Source organism: Balaenoptera physalus, assembly GCF_965194825.1.
Source record: "Balaenoptera physalus genome assembly, chromosome: 7".
NCBI classification, from domain to species: domain Eukaryota; kingdom Metazoa; phylum Chordata; class Mammalia; order Artiodactyla; family Balaenopteridae; genus Balaenoptera; species Balaenoptera physalus.
The window spans coordinates 97,160,184-97,177,356 of NC_138886.1; the positions used below are offsets into that span (position 1 = coordinate 97,160,184).

At 53.6% G+C, this 17,173-nt stretch overlaps 1 protein-coding gene across 8 annotated transcripts in view; it reads left to right on the forward strand.

Moving 5' to 3' along the window:
• Window positions 1–17,173, forward strand: part of WNK2 (WNK lysine deficient protein kinase 2) — a 148,552-nt gene that overhangs the window by 106,644 nt on the left and 24,735 nt on the right. For 3 of the 8 annotated variants that reach the window (XM_082469417.1, XM_082469420.1, XM_082469419.1), the window contains 8 exons: window positions 209–278; window positions 2,164–2,246; window positions 2,343–3,034; window positions 4,311–4,525; window positions 5,430–5,618; window positions 6,344–6,442; window positions 12,918–12,962; window positions 14,433–14,692. In XM_082469417.1, coding sequence (XP_082325543.1) covers window positions 209–278; window positions 2,164–2,246; window positions 2,343–3,034; window positions 4,311–4,525; window positions 5,430–5,618; window positions 6,344–6,442; window positions 12,918–12,962; window positions 14,433–14,692 — 1,653 coding nt within the window. The remainder of the gene's footprint in view (window positions 1–208; window positions 279–2,163; window positions 2,247–2,342; window positions 3,035–4,310; window positions 4,526–5,429; window positions 5,619–6,343; window positions 6,443–12,917; window positions 12,963–14,432; window positions 14,693–17,173) is intronic. The other 5 variants (XM_082469418.1, XM_082469421.1, XM_082469422.1 and 2 more) reach the window with 5 other exon arrangements.

The window sequence follows — 17,173 nt, forward strand, 5'->3', positions numbered from 1 at the left end:
GGCATCCTGGCCATATAGAGCCGCCTTACCCCAGCCCAGGCCATCCTGTTCTCGGAGACCCCTGCCTGACCCACCCGTGCGTGTTTTGCTTGAGTGGCCTAGGGAGGAGGAGCCCAGCCTTTGGACTGGAGGAGAGGATTTGCAGTTTTGCTGCAGAGGTGTTAGCAAGTGAGGCTCACAGCTCTTTCCTTTTTGTTTCTTTCTTCAGTTGGAAAAGTCAGAAACGGCCCTTGGATTAGATGTCACGTTGGAGCAGGCCACGTCCTTGCCAGTGACAGGTAACAAGCCACAGGCGCTACCAGCCATCCTTACTCTGAAACATTCTGCCTCTTTACCCTTCATCCCCACAGCATCTTGGATGGGACCCAGATGTGGCAGGAGCTCGTCATGATAAAGCCTTAGTTAAAACCCACTGAGTTCTAGCACAAACCATGTATTCACACTCCAGGGAGAGAAAGTCCTCTGTCTGTGGAAATGGGTGAAAGCCCTGTTGACTGCGTGTTGGGATGTTATCAGGGGCTGTCTGGCCCCCCAGTGCTCTCAATATGTTCTGGTGGACACCCCTAGCTTTCATTTCTTTAGAAGGTTACAAGATGACTATTTATATTTTGGACAGAGTACAGGGCCGGGGAGTTCCAACAGGTCCATGAGAGCTGCCAAGCTGGAGCCATCTGTGAAGTTCTGAAACAGGATTTCCTCTGTGGCTCCTGGGTATTATGCATCTCTGCAGGAACTCTCGCTGTAGTTTTCATTTCATTATCTGAACACCTGTGTTTCAGCCCAAGGGAGTTGGTCTGACCTTCTAAGGTGTTGGTTCCTTCTTGGCCTGGAATTTCTTGGGAGATTAGCAAGATAAGGATCCAGCTGACCTTGTAACGGGACCCTGGGTGTGTGTCAGTGGCAGGCACAGCCCCCCAGTTCACAGAGCAAGGGGAGTGGACCATTGGATTCTGGCCGGACCCCTGGACAGGGCATTCTCTTATAGATGCCACACTTGAGAGGGGTGGGGCAGCTGTAATTGGGGTCAGAAGCTGTAGCATATGATGTTTACCTGCGGAAGATGAGGGTCATGGGGTGAAGCAGGAGTGTGCTGGGGAAGGGAGAAGGCGAGAGGTTGTACCTGAGCGCCTGCTCCATCTCCTTCTGACCTCTGTCCGTGAGATGTGTACCATGGGCCTCCTTCTGCAGCATCAGTGACTTCAAGTGTTGGAACCTTCCAGAGTACAAAACTCATAGGAGAGATGTAAGGAGACAGATTCTAGTTTGGAAGAGGTGAACTTTTCTGGCAGTCAGAGCTGTTGGTAATGAGCCTCCTGTCCCTGGAAGTGTGCAAAGCAAGGTTGGAGGATCCCCGCCACAGGCACGTGGGGAGGAGTATCATATGTTGCCTAGGATTGGGGTTGCATGACAGACGGGTCTAGGTCTTCCCAGGAATCTGTGAGGGGGGCAGCCCCCCAGCCTGGCTGGAGGCTCTGTCAGCCCCTGTCACCACCCCCAACCTCCCACAGCATGTCAGTCCAGCTCGGGCTAACGCACAGCCTCAGCTTTCTTTTGCTGTGTGCAGGTCTCAGCTCAGGCCAGACTCCCCACATGAGGTCCTTCTGCTTCTGTTGTTTACTCTTCACAGCAATCTGGGAAGGCTGATCAGAAATATCACCTGTAGATGGGGAACTGAGACAGCCTCAGATGATGGGGACCTTCCCTAGACATTGGAGCAGCAGGGTTAGGAATTAGCCTTATTGATCTGATCTTCCAGGACCTCATAAGACCCTTTTATCATCGGAACATGTCAGGGAGAGAGAAGGTGATGCCATCAGGTGATACAGATATCAGGTGAGACAGGGTGACATCATCAGGGGTACAGAGAGGACAGGTGAGACCGGTGATAGTCATCAGGTATGTAGAGGGCCTGGCTGCACCTGAGGGTCTGGAGCAGGGGTCTTCAGGGACCTGAGTGGTGTTGGGCTGATGTCTCCCCGCTTTTCTGGGTTCTAGGGAGTCTCCTGTGAAGTGACAGAGTTAAGATGTCAGTAGTTTTCGTTTTCCTAGCTGCACACACACCTTCTCACTGCCACTCCCTTTCTCTTCTGACTGGCTGCTTTTGGGCTATTCCTGCCCTTGTTCTCTGTACCAGCCTGAGTAATGATTTTGACGTTCCTACAGCAGAATCGTCTTTGAGCAGCATGCTGGGCTGTGAGGGAGGACAGGTGGCCTCAGATTCGCCTGTAGTACCCAGTGTCCCCCAGGTAAGGAGTTTTCTCCAGTGAGACGCTCAGTGGGTTGGCGGGCTTGCTCTCTGATGGTGTTTGTGTGGAATCTTTTCCTTTCCACTGTTTCCCAAGGATGCCCCTGCTTCTGCCATCCCTGCACATCTGGAGCCCACAGATTGGACCAGCAGGGTCCCTGGGGAAACCTTGGCCGAGTCCACGCAGAGCTGCCCGGGGACATTGACTCAGCGTGGCCAGGACAGCCATCCCCAGACACACAGCACTCTGGTCTCGGGATCCCCTCAGAAGTGGCCAGGGCAGCAGGATGGCAGCTCGCCAGCCAAAACTGTGGGCCGGTTCTCAGTGGTCAGCACCCAGGATGAGTGGACTCTGGCCTCCCCCAGTAGCCTGCGGTACTCAGCCCCACCTGACGTGTACCTGGACGAGGCCCCCCGCAGCCCAGACATGAAGCTGGCTGTGCGGCGGGCACAGACGGCCTCCTCCATCGAGGTCGGCATGGGCGAGCCCATGTCCAGTGACTCTGGGGACGAGTGCCCTCGAAGGAGGCCCCCCATGCAGAAGCACACCTCCCTGCCTGGCAGCAGTGGTGGTGTGGCCAGTGACTTTGTGAAGAAGGCCACTGCCTTCCTGCACAGGTCCTCTCGGGCTGGCTCCCCAGGCCTGGAGACACCCAGCAGGATGGGTGTGAAGGTCCCCACCATCAGCGTGACCTCCTTCCACTCCCAGTCATCCTACATCAGCAGTGACAATGACTCAGAGATCGAGGATGCTGATATCAGAAAGGAGTTGCAGAGTCTTCGAGAGAAGTAGGTCCTGCGGACCAGGTTGGGTCCGGGCCATGGTGTCAGGGAAGTGTCTGGCAGCTGAAGTCCAGGTCCTGCCATGTGCACTTTGAGCTGCCTGGGCCGTGTGACAGGGTACAGGCGATGTCCCTGCCGTCAGATCTGGTCCCTGGTCTCTGAGGGCCACACCTCCCCTCATCCTTTGGTCTCACACACAGGCCTTGCTCACACTCGCTCTCTCCCCCTGCAAGTTTTACCTGCCCCTGCTGTGGTCAGGGTCACTGAGGTACAGCTACACCATGAAGTCTCCTTCAGGGCAAGAGGGCCCCACTGTACAGTTACTAAGGTGGGGAGAGGCTGATGTCCTTGGGAAGGAGTGGCCATGGGCTCTTGGAGTGGGCCCAGAGATGGAGACGTGGGCAGGAGGAGCCCGTGCCTCTCTCCCACTATTGGCTCTGCAAGGAGAGCCCCAGCCCCGCCCTCACCTCAGCACCTGCTCTCCCCTTCCCCTGCCCCAACACTAGTCCTAGCTGCATGCTCCCTGAGGAAAGCCAGCAGGGACCACCCGGCCCTTTCCTGGACTGTTCTAGAAACTGCCCTTGCCCACAACCAGTGATTCTACCCGAGTCTTCATGGCAGCTTCCTACCCACGTGACCTGTCAACTCGACTCTATTCCCAAGGATGGTGTTGCTTGTGGGGTCAGCCTGAGCTGGAAGCTCCACTGGCCAGGGCTGGAGCCCTGGGTCCCTGGATAATAACACGTTTTCTGTAGACTTGCTTGTGCAGGCTTCCTCTCCTCTGAGAGGTCTCTTGGGCCCTGTTCCCTCACATGGAAGAAGTAACACTTATTTGCCTGATAAGCTGAGGCAACCTTCCAGTTCTGAGCACTGATTATTTGTTGCTTCACCCATGTTCATGATTAGGGTTTGTGTTGTAAGCATAAATGTGTGAAGTTGTTCATACCGCTCCCCCTACCACTAAAAAACACAGCAATGTTACAAGTCTGGATATCAGAAAACTTGAATCTCCTTAGGCTGGCCTTGATGCAGTTCTCTGTTGCTGGGTGTGTTGATGCCAGAGACCCCCAGTGATACTCTTACTTGGCTTAGATGTAAACAGAAGGTGACGTTTAAATGCCCCTATGTCCTCTGTGCGTGGCCCATCTGCCCAGGCTATCCTGTGGGCTCCCCGCCCCACTCCTCACACCTGTCCTGCCAGCCCCGGGCTCTCCTGCAGGGGCCTCGTGTTGGAATCAAGCAGAATGCCCACCTGGCTTCCCTCTCCCCTTCCCTCCTGCAGGCATCTGAAGGAGATCTCGGAGCTACAGAGTCAGCAGAAGCAGGAGATCGAGGCCCTGTACCGCCGCCTAGGCAAGGCGCTGCCCCCCAACCTGGGTCTCTTCCACACGGCACCTCCAGTCGGCCGCCGGAGAAAGACCAGCAAGAGCAAGCTGAAGGCGGGGAAGTTGCTAAACCCCCTGGTGCAGCAGCTCAAGGTCGTGGCCTCCAGCACAGGTTGGCCCAGGGCCCTCCTGGCCGCCCTCAGGCGTGGGAGCGGGGCAGGCGGGAGGCAGGCACTAGGCCCTGAAAAAGCGCTTCTTGAATCTCCTTCCACTGGAGCAGGGAAGCCTTTTCAGGCCTGGGAGAGCTGGGGCCTCCGCCCCTCCTGCCGGGAAGGAAGGACTGAGGGGCAGGCTTTCTTGGAGTCTTCAGCCACCTGTGGGTTGCAGTGTGCTCCTTGCAGAATGCTGCCTGGGATGGGGGCTGCTTCCTCTGACCCCGTTTCTCAGGTATATGTCGCCCCCTGACAGAGGGGGTAGAGCAGCTGCCTTGTTGGGGGGAGAGGATGGTAAGGCTCCCCCACCCGCAGTCTTTAACCGCAGTGCCCAGGCACTGAGAGTGCACCCTGACCCCGAGCCCCCACACTCTGGGCTGGGGACCCAGTGAGCTGAAATCCCCAAATGCGCCAGGTAGGAAGCCAGCAGTGAGTTGACCTTAAGCCCTCCCTCTCCATGTTACAGATAACCTGCAGGGCACACATCCGAGAATTACAAGGATTACACAAAACTACATGAATTCCATGCCAATTCCTAAAGCTAACATGAGACTTATGAGAGTGAGGAAATCCACAGGTCCCCTTTGAGCCTAGGTGTGCATCTCCAGGTGTGCTGTGGTCCTTTCACTGCACTTGCACAACACAGGCTGGCACAGTGTTGGTGATTAGTGGAAAGAGTGGTCATTTTCTTTGATCTTCCTGACACCCCCACATGGGTGACCCAGCCATGCACCCGTTGCCTGCAGGGACTCAGCTTCCCCAAGGTCACCCAGCAAAGAGCAGGGAGGATAGACATGGCCTGAGCTGGCTGGTCTGTCCTGTGGTGCCTCATCGTGCCTGTCACCCCTTCTCCCCCCAACCCAGGTCACTTGTCAGACTGCAGCAGAGCCCCTCCTGCTAAGGACCCTGCCCAAGCTGGGGCAGGGCCCACAGCAGCTTCAGACCCATGTGGGAAGGCAGTTCAGACCCAGCAGCCTTGCTCCGTGCGGGCCTCCCTGACTGCAGACATCTGCTCCGGCTTGGCCAGTGATGGAGGCGGAGCGCATGGCCCAGGTGATTCCCAGCTCGCCCGTCTCTGAGCATGTGCTAGCCTCATAGGGCCCGTGTGGCATAGAGGGGACGTGAGCTGCGGCCAAGGCAGCCGACAGCTTCTTAAGGAAAAAAATGATAGACGTAGCTTTTGAATGAAAAAAGTGGATGGCCTGCCCATCATCGAGTCTTGCTGTAAGCGGCTCAGAGGGAGGTGCGCTTTGCAAGAGCCGGCCTGGGGAAGGCGCCAGGACCAGTGAGAGGTCAGATGTGGCGTCTGCTGCGTGCTCTGCGCCGGTTCCCAGGCACTGGCCCACCCCGTCCCACCCCATTCCCCACTAAACATGGGTCCTTCCGTCAGGAGGGCCAGCTGGGGGGACGAGGGCACAGCTCTCGAGCTGGGAGATTGGCCTTGAGGAGGAAATGCTCGTCACCGCTGCCGTGGACGTAGCAGCTACGCGATGAGGTGCTCCACCCCCACCATCTCTGTCCAGAGAAGTCGTGGTGACCGCTGCCGGTGCCCACCCCCCACCCTGCCCCGCACGCTCTCCTGGGGTCCGCTTCTCTTCCGCTCCAACACTGCCTCCTTTGCATTACATGGTCAGTGGCTGTGGTCCTCTGGGCTGGGCTAGGTGGAGCCGTGGATGCTAAGTGAAGAGGCTGATATGGCTTGTGGTGTGTAGGAGGAATCCCAGAGACTGTACTTGATGCCTGTCTCTTTGTTTTCTTCCCTCTATATTCATTTGCAGGCTGGACGGTTTACCACCCAACGTCTGAGAGAGTGACCTATAAGTCTAGTAGCAAACCTCGCGCTCGATTCCTCAGTGGACCCGTGTCTGTGTCCATCTGTCTGTATTTGTTCTTTTGTATTTTATCACCTCCTGGCCCTTGGTTTCTCCCCTGCCCCTCCCTGTCTTCATTACCTTCCATACATTCTGTAGGACGCCTACCCCACCCCATTGAAATCACCTGTTTAATATAAGAAACGGAACCCCGTCCATGTCCACCCTTCTGGCCCCACCACAAAGCGCCAGTGCATGCTCTTGGCTGGCTCATGCCCGGACACCAAAAGCATGTGCAGTGGCTCACCCACTCCTGGCCTTGGGCGCTCTGCCGCCAGGCCCCCAGGTGCTCTGCATTTCTCTCGTCACTCGTTTGTTTAGTGTTTTTTTCTTTTTTTATGTTGGACGTAGTTTTATTTCTGTTGCGATTGTGGCAAATTTACACGTCCGCTGTCCCCAGCTCCAGCGACAACAAAAAGACAACCCCGGCCTTCTCTAGACGCATGGTGTGTTTCACACGTGTCTGGACTCTGAAGACATGCATGTAGCAAGCTGAGACAGTTCTAGAAGGTCACTGGAGGGTGTAACTTCTGTACAAGGGCCGTATCACAACATCCAGTACTGTTAACCCACTGCCCCGCTCCCTGCATGTGGAAATGCTGAGAGAACGTGCTCCAGCTAGGATGTCCCAGCCCCCCTCTCCATTCTGGTCACGTCAGGAATCTCTCTAACCCTGAGAGCTGTGATTCCCAGCCTCCTGCTGTGCCTCTCTTTCTGGGCCTGGCCCCTCCTGGTCTTCTCTCTAGCTGGAGCACTTTACTTGGTGTATTTCCCTCTCATCTCACCAGCCTCAGAGATGAAGTCAATTATTCAGTTCCTCAAAGCTCTGCTAAAGCAAAACTCAAGTCCCAGTCATCCTCAGACACCCTGGAACACCCTCCTAGTACCCAGGGACTCCATGTCCAGGAATGGCACATCTGCTCAGGCTGTCCAAAATCGTTTTCATTCCTCAGATCAATTGGCAAATGATTCAAAAGCTGTGAGGTTTTCAGGTTTTTGTTTTTCAACAGAAAAGTTAAGCTTTTAACCAATTGGATTGTACATGCTGGTTTAGGGCATGTGGCTTTTGCTGGTACAATAAAGATACATTGTGCTTGTTGTGACCTGAGGCCACGCCCATGGTAGGCGTCCATCAGAGTTCAGTGTCCATCCCCATCAGAGGGACTTTGGCACCCTCCTGTGGGAGGGGCAGGTTGGAGGCATAGGACCGCGTAGAAATGCTCAGGGACTGCCCAGTGCCTCTTGTCCACTAGCAGGGGCCCTATTTCAGCTCGAGTGTCACGGGGCTACTGGTTAGTTGCTAAGTTGGGTGGGGGCTGAGAGGCCTGCATGCATCCTGGCTCCCTGCTTACCTCACGGCATCACTCACTGGTCCTCTTCTGCCCGTGTGTGCCTGGCTCTTGCCTGGGAAGCTGTGGTGAGGGCACCTGGGCCTCCAGGTGTCTCATGGTCGGACAAGTACGTGTATCACTGCCGGGAGGGTGGCTGGCCGGGCATGGGAAGCAGATTAGAGCAGGGCACTTAGAATAAAAGTGTGCGAGTGATCAGCGCCATGTATGCCCCTGAGGTCATTGCCATGTTACCTTTCTACCCACGTGGTTCTGCTTTTTTTTCTAAGGGTTTTCATTTGCATCATTGTTAATTATTGTTCCAGGATAAAAAAACATTTTTTCTGAGGCACAGTAGGGACGAAGGGTTTATGTTTTACTTCTGTCTCTGTGGCCAGGAGGAAAGGAATGTGTGAGGCACGGCTTGGTGGAGACAGGGACCAGGCCTAGGCAGGTTGATTTTAGGTAGTGGTACCTGCTGGCCTGTAAGGCCTTTTTTCCTCTGATGCTGTGAATCTAATGGTACTGCTTGTTTTCACACCCTGGCCCTTTTAGGCACACCTTGGCTGAGTTCCTAGTCTTCGGGCCACAGCTTGGCCCCCACATGGTCTGAGGTTGCTGGTCAGAGACTGTGCTGTGGGTTCCTGCCCTGGGCCCTCTCGCCCACAGGCCTCCAACTGGGGGCATGTGCAGGCTCAGCCTGCGCTCCTGCTGCTCTAACGGGGTGGAATGCCCCAGGACACCGCCTCCTGTCCCACGTGCCCTGGCATTTGCCAAGCCCTCTAGGGGTCCTCAGTCTGCTGGTTTCTGGGTGACCAAGGAGTTTTGTGGTCTGAGAGGAGACTTAGTACATGCCTGTGAGAGGCTGGAGGGAAATTCAAAGCTGGTTGCAGCCCCTGAGGGCTGAGAGGCAGGGGACTTTGGGCAAAGATTGTAGAGAGGAGGGCATGCAGAGCAGTTGGAAGACCCTGAAGCGTGCCCACTCGGTGGGATCTGGGTTGGCTGCGAGGGCTGGAGGGAGCTTGAGCTTGGGTGCTGAGGGCCATGGCTTTGGGGATGTGGGGGCAGCTAGCCCAGCCCAGAGCTAAAGCCAAGAGGTTTTCAATTTGCTGCCTTGAACTGAACAGGAGACAAGACTAGGAAAATAAAACCTGTGTTAAGCTTTGAAGTACAGAAAGAAGGTCCCAGCTTCAGTGAAACTCAGAGAAGATGAGAGAGGTTGGAGATGGGTGGGGGCACCTGGGGTGGAGCTGCAGGCAGCTTCAGGAGGTGAGGAGGTAACTTGGGGTGGGCGAGGCAACCACGCACAGGATGGAGAGCGGGGGGAGGGAGGGTAAAGCCTGGACGCCTCCGCGGGGCGGGTGCCGGGACAGGCCAGCCATCCGAGCAGTAGGCGGGCCGGCCCCCAGGGAAGGGCCAATGTGGGGGTGAGGCTCTGGGCACAGAACCCTCCTTGCGGCCAGTGGAGGGTTCAGGGAAGCTTGGAGTTGGGGTGGTGGGGGGTGGCGCGGTTGTGTTCAGAAGTGGTAGTGTCCTGTTGGTCAGAAGCTGTTGTCAGACCCATTGATCCTCCCTGCCTCTGGCTCCTACTCATCTGAACAGAGGCAGGTACGGGTACCCTTCCAGGACTTTCTCTCTGCACATGGAACGATGGGGTCTGCTTTGTGTTTTTCGCACATGTCCATCAGCAGCAGGCCAGGTGCCCATGCTGTAGCAAGTTTGTCTCTGGGACCCCCAGGGGCCTCTGTGCAGCCTCCAGGTCCTTCCCTCACCTGGGCGTGTTCTCATCTCTCCCTGTGGGGACTCAGGCAGGGGAGGTCACCCAGGGAGGAGACACCCCCTCACAAAGCCCCACCCCACCCTACGACCACTCAGGTTGAGCTGTCCTAAGGGCAGGCCCCGTGCCACCTGGGGAATGAGACTCAGGGTGGAATCACCCTAGGGCAGAGCCGAGACACATCCTGCTTCCCTGTTCATGCTGCACAGAAGAGTTTCAGCACTTGTCTCGGTTTGAGACTAGGTGGCTGGATACAGAGACGCCCGGAATGATGTTTTGGCTCTATATGCCATTTGTTTCTGGTGCCGGAACAGAGTGTCTAATCCCACTGTCAGGTGTAAGGCTGACCGTTGGAGGTACCCCTCTTGTCATGGGGGAGGTGGGGAGGCCCCTGGCAGGTCCGCACTGAGGCTGCTGGCCCCAGTTCCTGTGAACTTCGTGAGTATTTGAACACTGATAAACAGCAGGTGTGGTCGTGGCTGCAGGGCCTGGCCCACTTCTTAAGCAGTCTGCCCGCATCGGATACCCTGGGATTTGAGGTGTCCCTTGAGCGGTCCAAGGGTCTAGACGGCACTGGGTGCCCGACAGGGCTGACCGTCCACACCAGGAGCAACCTCTGTTTCCATGCCAAAGTGAATGTGAGGGCAAGTGGTGTGGGGGTCTCACTGCACGCAGGCCTGGGTGCTGCCTGAGACCCCTGGCCTGGCTGTGAGGGCAGGTGGCTGGTGGCTCTGTGGGCGACTCCTGCAGACACGTGCTGCACCAGGACAAGGCTTTAGGTCATCCAGTGTGTTGCTCCTTTGCAGTCTGGGAAGAACAGTTTTCCCAACAGCTGGGAGAGGCTGCCGAGCCCTGCGTCCCTAGCATCTGCCCTTGTAGAAGTTTCTCTGAGTCGTTCTGGGGCCTCTAAGCCAGCTCTTGCCAAGCCTTGGCTAAGGACGGAAGTCCTACAGGGGAAGACTCACTCTTCATGGGAAACCAGGGGGTGGGGCTGGTTAAAACCATTATGCCCCAGGTGGGCATGATGTGGGCTTCCTGTGGGCCCACCTGGGTCCCCTGTAGGCCTCCTGTGGGCTGTAAGTGGGCCCCTTGTGGGTCCCATGTGGGTCCCATGTGGTTCCTCTGTGGGTCCTCTGTGGCCCTGGTGCCCTTGTGTTGCTGCTTGTAGCCTGCTGGCTCTGTAGGCAGGAACTCGATGTATACACTAGCACAGTACGGGTTGAGCAGGGCTGGGTGGAGGCTTGTTCATCAGAATCTGTCTGCATGGTGGGTGTTGAGGGCAGGACCCAGGCCAGGGCACAGACACGGGGGAGGAGATGCAAGTGGCCACCTGAGGATGGACAAGGGCTCTGGTGTGAGTGTGGACTGGTTAGCCACATGATGCCTGCTCAGCTGTGGTTCTGCACTGAGCCGGACAGTGTGGCCTCAGTGTGGAGGGACCCGAATCTGTTTTGTTTGTGTTTAAAGGTCCACCCTAAGGGCTGGGAGCCGTCTGTATTCTGGTCACCTCAGGGCCTGTGTTCAGCGAGGGCATGGAAGGCTGGGGGCTATCCGTGCTCCATCTCCTCGGGCTGTGTCCGGTGAGGGTGTGGAGGTCTCAGTGGGCTGGTATCACTCTCTGGCTCTGAGCTCCGTGTCCTGGTGGCCGATGGCTTTGACCCTGGGTTCCCGGGAAAGTCGGTCTGGGGCCCTGATTGCAGGCCCAGGCTCTGTCTAGCACTCCTGACCAGGCAGCTCCTGGGGCTGGCTGGCGTGTTCTCTTTCCTGTGAGGGTGACGGGAGGCAGCTCTGGATGCAGAGCTCTAGCTGCACTAGGAGGTGCCAGGCAGGCACAGAGCAGCCTTTTGAAAGAACCTGCTACTGTGAGGCTGCAGGGACCTGGCAGAGTGATTAGTCCCACGTCCCAGGGTCATCTCTAGGGGACTGCTACGGCCCAGAGGACGCTACAACCACAGGAATCTGACTAGGAAACATGCACTCATCTGGTGCCCTGCACGCTCACAGAGCCCAGGACCCTCCTCCCTTCGTGCCTCGGAGCCCCCAGAGGGCCGTGTGCTCTCAGTTGGGGTCCATCTCAAGACACAGACCAGCAAAAACCCTTCAGAGTTCCCACTGAGAATCAGTCAGTCTGGATTGCTGGCCTTTTTGGTTTTATTCACACATTAGAGACCCCAACAGGATATCACCTCCCTTTTTACCAAGTCAGCCTCATAGAACACAACAGAATGAACAAAAATAAGTGCAGCTCAATTTGAGCTAGGTTTCTGAGCCCAGTGGGCACAGCTCTTCCCCAAGAAGCCTTTGTCCCCGCCCCCAAATGCAGGAGGCAGCATCTTGCCTTCCGCAGCGAGAGTGCTGGGAATGGCTGAGTGGCGGGCACCCTCCAGGGAGTATGGGGTGTGCAGGGAATTGTGCTCCAGGCGAGGGGGCCGTGGGCCGGAGCACAGACAGACCCTCCGTGCTAGTGTGGCCTTGCTGAGTGACCTTGGGGACACCTGAGCCGTCCTTGCCCGTCCCACGTTTGCCTGCTTGGCTCCCTGGAATGCCACTGGGTAAGCCGGGTGTGGCAGCCCCTCCTGGGCAGCTCATCTGCCTTCCAGGTGGGCACTGACTGTCAGTGCCAGACACTAAAGTCACTGCCCATCTGTCTTAGCACAGACAGCCTCTGGGGAGCACAGGGCCTGGTAGCATTTAGTCATGGTGCAATAAGGAGGCCTCACCCTGCCCCAGTGGACCTGGAATACCAGATGAGGCAGCAGCGATACAGAGAATCAGGGTCGGCCCTGCCTCCCACCTCCCACCTCTCTAGATAGGACCCCTCATATTTCCCCACCACACTTGCCACTGGCCTGTTCAGGGCAGCTGTCCAGGATCTGGGATTGGCCTCAAACCTGCAAAACAATGTATCTTTTTGCACTTGGAAAACCACCCATGGGCCTCCCTCTGGGCAGAGCTAGGCTCTGCTCCATTGAGAGCTCTCCTGGCTGACTTTTAGTGGGTTTCCTGCCTCAACCAGCGGGGCTCCCAGAAACCTTACATTTGAAAGCCAAGCAGTGTGCTTTGCTTTTTTTTTTTTTTCTCCTTTCTCTCTCTCTCTCTTTTTTTTTTTGAATATGCTTCTAGAGACACACACACTTCTACCTGAAGCTTGGGGCTTGGCCCTGCACCTCCGCCCTTCAGCGCAGCTCTTGTGAACCTCCACACTGACTTGGGGGCCGCCCAGTTAGCCCAGGAGGCTGGTCCCTTCTCTCTGAACTGCTGGCCTTTGCTCCTCCTCGCACACTGATGACTTTTGCTTAGAGTGTGGTGGCTTGTCCCCCATGTGTGCTGTCCTGCCTAACCCTGTGGTCTTGTGTCATTTCTTCTTCCTTTGCAGGGTCTGCCTTGAAGCGTCTCTGTCTAGGCAAAGAGCACAGCAGTCGTAATTATCGGGTTTTTTACCCCTTGTCCGCTTCCATCGCATGGGCTTTATTGTGGCTAGTGTGCGTCAGGGTTTCCGCGACTAGACCGGGAGCCGAGGGCCCAGCAGGTGGCCGGGCGTGGGCCTGCTCTGCGCCCACCCTTCGCGGGTGCTGCTTGGCCTCCGCCTGGCGAGATAGCCGCCCTCGGGCGCCCTTTTGAGTCTCCATGGCTCCTAGAGTTTGTGCATTCTTGCCAGTTCATATCTAACAGGCTGTCCTTCTCCGGAACGTCCACATATTACCAATCATTAATTGGCTCCTTTTCCAAAACCGTAGGAATATTTCCTTGAAGTGCTAAAGATGAGTGCCCCTCACAGAGGAGAGATGCCGGGACAAAATGGGTATCAGTTTACCTGGGCCGCCCACTGCTCTCATCTCATGCCTTTTTTTTTTTTTTTTTTAATTTTTCTGTTTTTCTTTTCTGGCTGAAATGTTCATGTAGAAATAGCAGCGTGTGTAAAATCTCATCACTAATGTTTAACTGTTTGTGTCTGTGCTGTTTCATTGCTAGCCTCTAAAGTAAACTACATATTGCAATGGCTTGTTTGAAGAGATGGTCATTAGGTTATTTATTTAATGCAGAAAATTTAAAAATTGGTTTATCCAAAATTGCCAATAAGAAATTACATGCTGGGGAAGGAAAGGGACACAATTCAAAAAAATTTAAAAGTCCTGTTTTGGTCATTAAAAAAGATCTTTGAGTGAAGTGGCCAAGTGCGCTCCCCTTTGTCCCGCTCCAGCTAAGCCACAGCCCCAGGCCTTCCCGGGCAACCGGGCCTCCCAGTTCCTCCTGCTACAGGCATCAGCCCCTCAGTTGGCACCAAGCCTGTAGACCCATGTCGGAAGGCTCTGGGTATTTGTACCCTTTATTATTATTACACACTCTGGTGAGTGGAGGCGTGATTTCTCTGTCTTAAATTCCAAATCACCAAGTCATTATCATTCACGGGAACATCAGCAATCCAACCTATTGCAAGCATTTTCCCTTTGCTGGAAGGATAGCAGCAGCTGCTAAGCCTTCTGCCTAAAGTGTTGTTGAATCGCCTCTGAATCCTCATATTAGAGCTGAGAGTGCAGAAGCGTGAGGAATTTGCCCCGAGTCTGTGTCCAGCTGCACCAGGAGTTTTCTGAACTCTCTCACATGGGGGTCTGGCGGCCCTGGGCAGTGTGGGCACAGAGGATGCTGAGTGAGGCTGCCAGCAGCTGGGGTCCTGCCCCCTGGCTGATGAGATGGGTGATGGCTGCCTGGCAAAGCCCAGTCCCCTGAGGTCGCTCCACTGTGTCTAAAACTGCGTGGATCCCCCCAGTGCAGACCATCTCCTGAAGCAAGGTGTTGCCTGGCTTAAGCGAGACCACTGTATGAATGACTGCAGCCAGCCAGTGGTGCTGGCGTGTGGTGTCACCAACCCTGGCCTGTGTATGCTCTCTAGGGTCCTCCACCAGCAGCCTGGTCCCGGGCCCTGAGCCGGGCCCCCAACCTGCCCAGCACATCCAGGCGCAGGTGAACAACAGCAACAACAAGAAAGGCACCTTCACGGACGACCTGCACAAGTTGGTGGACGAGTGGACAAGCAAGACGGTTGGGCCCACACAGCTGAAGCCGTCACTCAACCAGTTGAAGCAGACGCAGAAGTTGCATGACATGGAGGCCATGGCAGGCTGGCCCCCGGCCTCTGGCGAGGCACGGGCTGTAAGTGGGGCATGGCGGGGGCTGGGCTTGCCCAGAGTCGAAGGCACAGAATGGGAATGAAGCTGTGACTCCAGATCTCAGCTGAACAGCTGAGCAGCAGGCCCTAGCCCAGTGTTGGGCAGTGTCTAGGTGGGACTGGCCAGCAGCTTGCAGGTGTGGCCTCATCCTGGTGAGCCCACCTCAACCTGTCTTCCACCAGAGCCCAAGCTGGCAAAGTGGGTGGGGTCTGCACAACATACCCAGGGGACACCCCTTACTGGGTTTTAGCTCAGGTGCCCCAGACCACGTGGGGCAGAAGTGAGGAGCTGCTGTCTTAGGTTTTGTCTGTGAATTGTTCCTGTATTAGGACTGCTGACTTCAAAGCCTACTTGAAGGAGTATTCCCTCTTTTTCAGTCTCCTGGAGGAGTTTGTGCAAGATTATGTTATTTTTTCCTGAAATGTTTAGCAAAGTTCACTGGTGAAGCCATCTGGGCCAGGAGGGTTTTGTTTTTCTTTTTAACTTTTTATTTTTGGGGGGAGTATAGTTGATTAACAATGTTGTCTTAGTTTCAGGTGTACATCAAAGTGATTCAGTTATACATATACATGCATCTATTTTTCAAATTCTTTTCCCATTTAGGTTGTCACATAATATTGAGCAGAGTTCCCTGTGCTATATAGTGGGTACTTGTTGATTATCCGTTTTAAATATAGCAGTGTGTACATGTCAATCCCAAACTCCCTATTCCTCCCCCACCCTTCTCCCTGGTAACCATAAGTTCAGTTCTCTAAGTCTGTGAATCTGTTTCTGTTTTGTAAATAAGTTCATTTGTATCATTTTTTATTTTAGATTCCACATATCTCTAGGTCCATCCATGTTGCTGCAAATGGCATTATTTCATTCTTCTTAATGGCTGGGTAATATTCTGTTGTATATATGTACCACGTCTTCTTTATCCATTCGTCTGTTGATGGACATGTAGATTGCTTCCATGTCTTGGCTATTGTAAAAAGTGCTGCAGTGAACATTGGGGTGCATGTATCCTTTTGAACCATGTTTTTCTCCAGATATATGCCCAGGAGTGGGATTGCTGGATCATATAGTAGTTCTATTTTTAGTTTTTTAAGGAACCTCCATACTGTTCTCCATAGTGGCTGTACCAATTTACATTCCCACCAACAGTGAAGGAGGGTTCCTTTCTCTCCATACCCTCTCCAGCATTTATTTTTTATAGATTTTTTGATGATGGCCATTTTTTTTTTTTTTTTTGAGTGTGGGAATGTTCCCCTATGATCTTTTACTTCAGAAAGTTTCAAACATACAAAAGATTGAAAATTCTTCAGTGAACTCTCAGGTACCTTCTACCTATGAGCTATGATTGACATTTTGCTGTTACATATTTATCACACATGTCTACATCCCTTGAGGGTAAGGTTTGCATTATGGATTTAATTTCTTTTACAGTTTTAGTACCATTTGGGTTTTCTATTTCTTCTTTCTGTTAAATACTGCTTTTCTAACAATTGATACACCTCTAAATTTATCTAAGTTTTCCAATTAATTGGTATAAAGTTGTTTATAATATTTTCTCTTCACAGTTTGCAGGACTTGCAGTGATGTCTTGTTTTTCATTCTGATATTGGTGATTTCTCTGAATTTATATTTTTTATTCGCCTTTTCAAACAACTCATCACTTTGATGGTAATTATTGTATATTTCATTAGCTTCTTCCTTTTATTATCTCTTCTCTTCTATCTTTGGGTTGCTTTTTTGTTCTAGAAAGTTTCTTGAGATGTATAGTGCATTGATTTTGAGCCTTTATAATACAGGCATTCAGGCTATAAAATTCCTTCTAGTGGTATTAGCTGCATTCCAAAGGTTTTGATATGTAGCATTTTCTTTAACCTCTGATCAAAATATTTTATAATTTCCATGGTGATTTGAGGTAATATAGTTATTAATTTCCTCATGATCTTTTTGATAGTGGTTTTTTGGGGATTTTTTAAGCCTAGTCACACTGTGACAAGAGAACAGATTTTGTGTGTTTTCAGTTCTTTAAAACTTGCTGGGACTGGATTTTTGACCCAAGTTGTCAGCCACTGCTCCACAGGTGCTTGAGGTCATCCTCTTCCATTCCCTCTCACGTCCACACTCCCAGTCTGAACTTCTGTTCCTCTTCTGTAGTAACCTCCTGACACTGCACCTCCATGAGTTTAACTCCTCAAATCTATTCTCCATTATTCTGGGACAGAACTGAGAATTCATAACACAGCCCCAAGGCCCTGCAGGTTCTGCACCTCAAGCCCTGGGCAGGCTAGTGTCTACTCTTCTGTCCAGACTCCACCACATCAGCTCTCAGTAACTGTGCTGGGCCAGGCCCTGTCGGTCAGCTCTGCTAATTCTGTTGTTCAGATGTCTGGGATTCTTAATAAGGTGTTTTTTTTTTTTTTTTAAACTATTCACCACTATCCATTTCTAGAACTTTTTTATTATCCCAAAC